The 3,821-nt window shown below is 63.5% G+C and overlaps 1 protein-coding gene across 1 annotated transcript; it reads right to left on the bottom strand.

Annotated features, from left to right (window-relative positions):
• Positions 1–435: 435 nt before the first annotated feature.
• On the bottom strand, positions 436–2,873 carry LOC101756835 (skin secretory protein xP2-like). The gene is made up of 3 exons (XM_004977719.1): positions 2,757–2,873; positions 2,010–2,320; positions 436–1,318 (listed from the first exon to the last, which is right to left on the bottom strand). The coding sequence occupies exons 1-3, from the start codon at positions 2,871–2,873 to the stop codon at positions 436–438; spliced, it is 1,311 nt and encodes a 436-aa protein (XP_004977776.1).
• Positions 2,874–3,821: the final 948 nt, after the last annotated feature.

Below are 3,821 nucleotides of genomic sequence, written 5' to 3'. Positions count from 1 at the left end.
CTCGTGGTCGGGGTGAGCCTTGTCCACGATGGCTTGGAACTTGGCCTCCGCCCCGAGCATCCTCCTGCGCCGCTTGCTCGCACCTCTGCAGATCGTCGATGACCTGCTGGGTGGCGGCAACTTGCATGGTCAGCTCCCCGATCTGCTGCCTCTCCAAGTTGAAGCGCTCCCAGAGCCCCCGCTCCAGCCGGAGGAAATCGGATTTCCCCCGACTGCATTCTTGGAGAGCCTGCAAAACAATACGCCATCAGGGGTAAAGAAACGGAAAGGAAACAACCACCAATGGAGAAGGTACCGTACCTGGCCACCGAGGAGGACGACGCCGTCCAACTCCCCCAACGCTGAGGACAGAGCCGCGCGGATGTTAGCGAGGCCGCCCTGCATCGCCTGCCACTTGCTCCATTCTGTGGCGTCATCCAACGTGAAGAGGGGCCTCTACGGGTCGTCACGAGACGACCAACGTAGGACGGACCCTCTCCACTCCTTGGGAATGGGAGTGGCCAAGGCAGAGGCGGGAGCCGACCTCGACGCCGCTGTCAAAACGGGCACCACCATCCCGGAAGCCGCCGGGCTCACCGACGGTCTCAGCGCACGCACCCCTGCCCCTATCGAGGCCGCCGCGGGCCCGTCCATCGGCGCCACCACCTCCAATGCGGGCCCGCCCGTTGGTGCCACCACCTCCAACGCGGGCGCCGGAGCGAGTGTCCCCGTGGCTGCGTCGTCCTCCGTCGCAACCGCTGAGGTAGGCGTCTCCGCCCCTGTCGGGGCCTCCGGAGCAGGCACCTCCTCCTCCGCCGCCGGTGCCACCTCCGTCGTGGCTCCAAGGGCGGAAGTCCCCGTCTCCGTCGCCACCGCCTCCTCCGTCGCTGCTGCCGGGGTGGGCGTCCCAGCCTCCCCCGCTGCCGCCGTCCCCGCCGTGGCCGTGGGGGCACGCTCTCCTTCCTCCATCACTGCCGCCATCCCCGTCGCGGCCGCTGGGACATCTGTCCCAATCTCCACTGCCGCCGTTCCCTCCGCCTCGTCGGCATCGAGGTTGATCCCCTCCCTGGCCTGACGGCCCCCGGGAGCGATACTCTGCACCGCGGGGTCGACCGAAGAAACGGAAGGCGGAGCGGGGTCCGCACCCTCTCTCGTGCCCAGCGGCAGCACCACTCCACCGGTCGCCGCCGCGGGGGCCACCTCCGCGGTGGGACCCGTGACCTCACCAGGGACCCTGGCGCTCGCTGTGGGCAGGGCCGCGGTCCGCCCTGCAGGGGCGGACAACACCCGCAGCGCCTTCTTGGGCACCAGCTGTGGGACGAGGCCTTGAGGGGCGGCGCTGCGAAACAACAAACAACATCAGCGAAAACAAACTCAAGGCCTGGAAAGAAACAAGACTCGCGAAGAAACTTCACTTACACTCCTCCAGCGCAAGGGCGACGCGGGCGTTTCACCTCCGAGCCGGACGCCGACCCCGGGGCATCCGGCAACGGCCGCTTGCCGCCGCTCCTCTGCTTCTGAACCACAGGCGGAGGGATGGGGGTCAGCTCGGTCGACCCCCGGGGGGCACTCCGCATCAACCCCTGGGGCGCAGTCCCAGAGCTTTGCAGGACCAAGTCCTGAGCAGGCGGCCTGCCCGCTTCATCCCCCACGGCCGTTTGGGAGTGCAGTTCTCGGATAACAAGCGCGCCAGACCAGGGGGACAGGGTGAACTCCTCCCCCTCCTCCTCGTCATCCTCCTCCTCTTCCTCCTCATCGTTGTCGTCATCATCGTCGTCGTCGTTTGACACGACCTGTCCTCGTCGCCGCCGCTGGAACTCCTTGGTGGCCCTCTTCTTCTTCTTCGCCGTCTCCTTGTCCTTGCGGCGCTTTTGCTTCTCAACAAGGAGACGGTTCTGCAGCCACCGCTCGGCGTCCTCCGGCACCGGTGGGCGCGAGTCCACGACTCAGGTCATGATGCCCTGCAAACGCAAAAAAACCCTGCGTCGGAGCGGCGTACCAAGAAACACGAAAAAAGAAGGTTGGCGCACGGAGTCCTTACCAGATCGATGAAATTCTCGTCTGGGCGCATCGGAGGGTGGCCGGGCACCGGATAGTCGGCGTCCTTGTCCTCCAGTGCCTCCCGGACCCGCTGCCGGATCTCGCAAGCAGCGAACGCACCCGTCGCAAGGACGGTGCCCTCGGTTGGCGCGCTGGGGGTCATCTCGGCAAGCGAGCGGACCTGGAGCATCAGCGGCGCCACCCTCCGGGCGTGGTACGCTCCGATGACCCCGGCTCTGGTCAGTCCCCTCCCCTTCAGGTGCTTGATGGCCTGCAGCAAGCTGGTGATCCTCTTCTTCTCCTTCTCCACCAGGCCGTACGACCACACTTCAGTTAGGGTAGTTCTTCACGTAGAACCACAACTGGTGCCACCCCTTGTGGGACGCCACGGTCTTCATCATCATGTACTCCTTGGCGTGGGTATGGCGGAGGTGGATTCTGGCGCACCCTATCGGCACTGGGGTCGACCGCTGCTGGTTTCCCCTCTTCTCGGCCTTCTAGTATAGGCTGACCATGAAGAAGTACTTCCAAAGCGAGAAGTTGGGCTCAATGCCCAGGAACCCCTCGCACAACACAATGAATGCCGCGATGTGCTGGATCCCATTGGGGTTGAGGTGCTGCAGCTCAAGCCCGTAGTAGTGCAAGAGCCCGCAGAAGAAGAGGCTCGGCAGAGTCGCGAACCCCCTCTTGTGGAAGTGGGCGAAAGATACGACGTGGCAGGCAGGCGGATTCGGCACCTGCTCCATCTCAGGGAACCTCCACTCATCCCTCTCTGTCCTCTCGCAGAGGAGGCCCTTCTTCACGAGGCCGTCGGCGCGCGAGGAGCCGAAGTTGGAACGCGCCCAGGATCCCATCGCAGGAGGGAGAAGAACTCGACGGGGGATGGGGAGAAAGGGTGCGGCGCTGGGCGGAGGAAGATGAAGCGGGCGCAGAAGAGCTGAGGGCGTGCGAGAAGACGAAAAGGCTTGAAGGCAGATGGCGGGCGGAACCTGTGAGGCGAAGTCCTCGTTTTATAGGGAAGGCATGAGGGAAGCAGAATAGATGCCCTTATCGCAATAAATGTAGCGCCAGGTACGCTCCCGTCATGCCCGCTCCCTTTTCAGAAACCGTGCGCACGATCTGCAGTGGAAACATCCCCTCCTCCCTCGATTCGTGGGTCGGCGCCCTCTACCACTTCTTCTCCTGGAAGACACGCACATGACATCCTCCACGTTCGGCCCAAGACGCAACCTCCGCTACGATTCGGCCCAAGGCCCATCAAAAGGTAAAAAGGGATACGGGGCTGAAAACGCCCCTACGGCCCATTACGATCCAGAGGTTCAAAGGCTGGCCCGCCATGGGTTCGACAACCGCCTCAGGATAACCCCGAGCGAGGGGTGAGAACAGACGGGTCCGCTAGCGACCATCACCCGGGCGCGCGACAGCCCAGGGCGTCTCAATCTCACGTTCGAGTCCGGACCGGCATCAAAGTTCATGGTTTTTCCCCGAAGGAAGGCAACGAGCCCCCGGATCCGATCGAACGGACTTGAGAACTATATGAACTGGCCGACCGGAGCCTGAAGTACGCCACCAGCTTGGCCAAAGCCGGACCCCCCCCGAACAGGGACCGGGATCCCACTCGAATCAACCCGTTAGTAGCTCAACGAGCACCGCGGTTCATCCGACGAGGATAGCGTGGCACGGCTCGCCCCCTCCGTCCTAGCGAACGGACGCTTGTGTTGGAGGTATGCCCTAGAGGCAATTATAGAGATGATGATATTCCATTTGTATCCATGATTTGTATGTTGTGTTCATTGAATATC

The sequence above is a fragment of the Setaria italica genome, chromosome VII, assembly GCF_000263155.2.
Source record: "Setaria italica strain Yugu1 chromosome VII, Setaria_italica_v2.0, whole genome shotgun sequence".
NCBI lineage: Eukaryota > Viridiplantae > Streptophyta > Magnoliopsida > Poales > Poaceae > Setaria > Setaria italica.
This window is presented reverse-complemented; position numbering and strand designations above follow the sequence as displayed.

Excerpts from the sequence above, each read along its gene's own strand:
- LOC101756835 (XM_004977719.1), bottom strand. The coding sequence starts at position 2,873 with ATGGGATCCTGGGCGCGTTCCAACTTCGGCTCCTCGCGCGCCGACGGC. Across the intron at positions 2,321-2,756 it reads GGTTCCCTGAGATGGAGCAG|GAGAAGAAGAGGATCACCAG; the intron begins GTGCCGAATCCG and ends CTGGTGGAGAAG. Across the intron at positions 1,319-2,009 it reads ATCGATCTGGTAAGGACTCC|CGCCGCCCCTCAAGGCCTCG; the intron begins GTGCGCCAACCT and ends GTTGTTTCGCAG.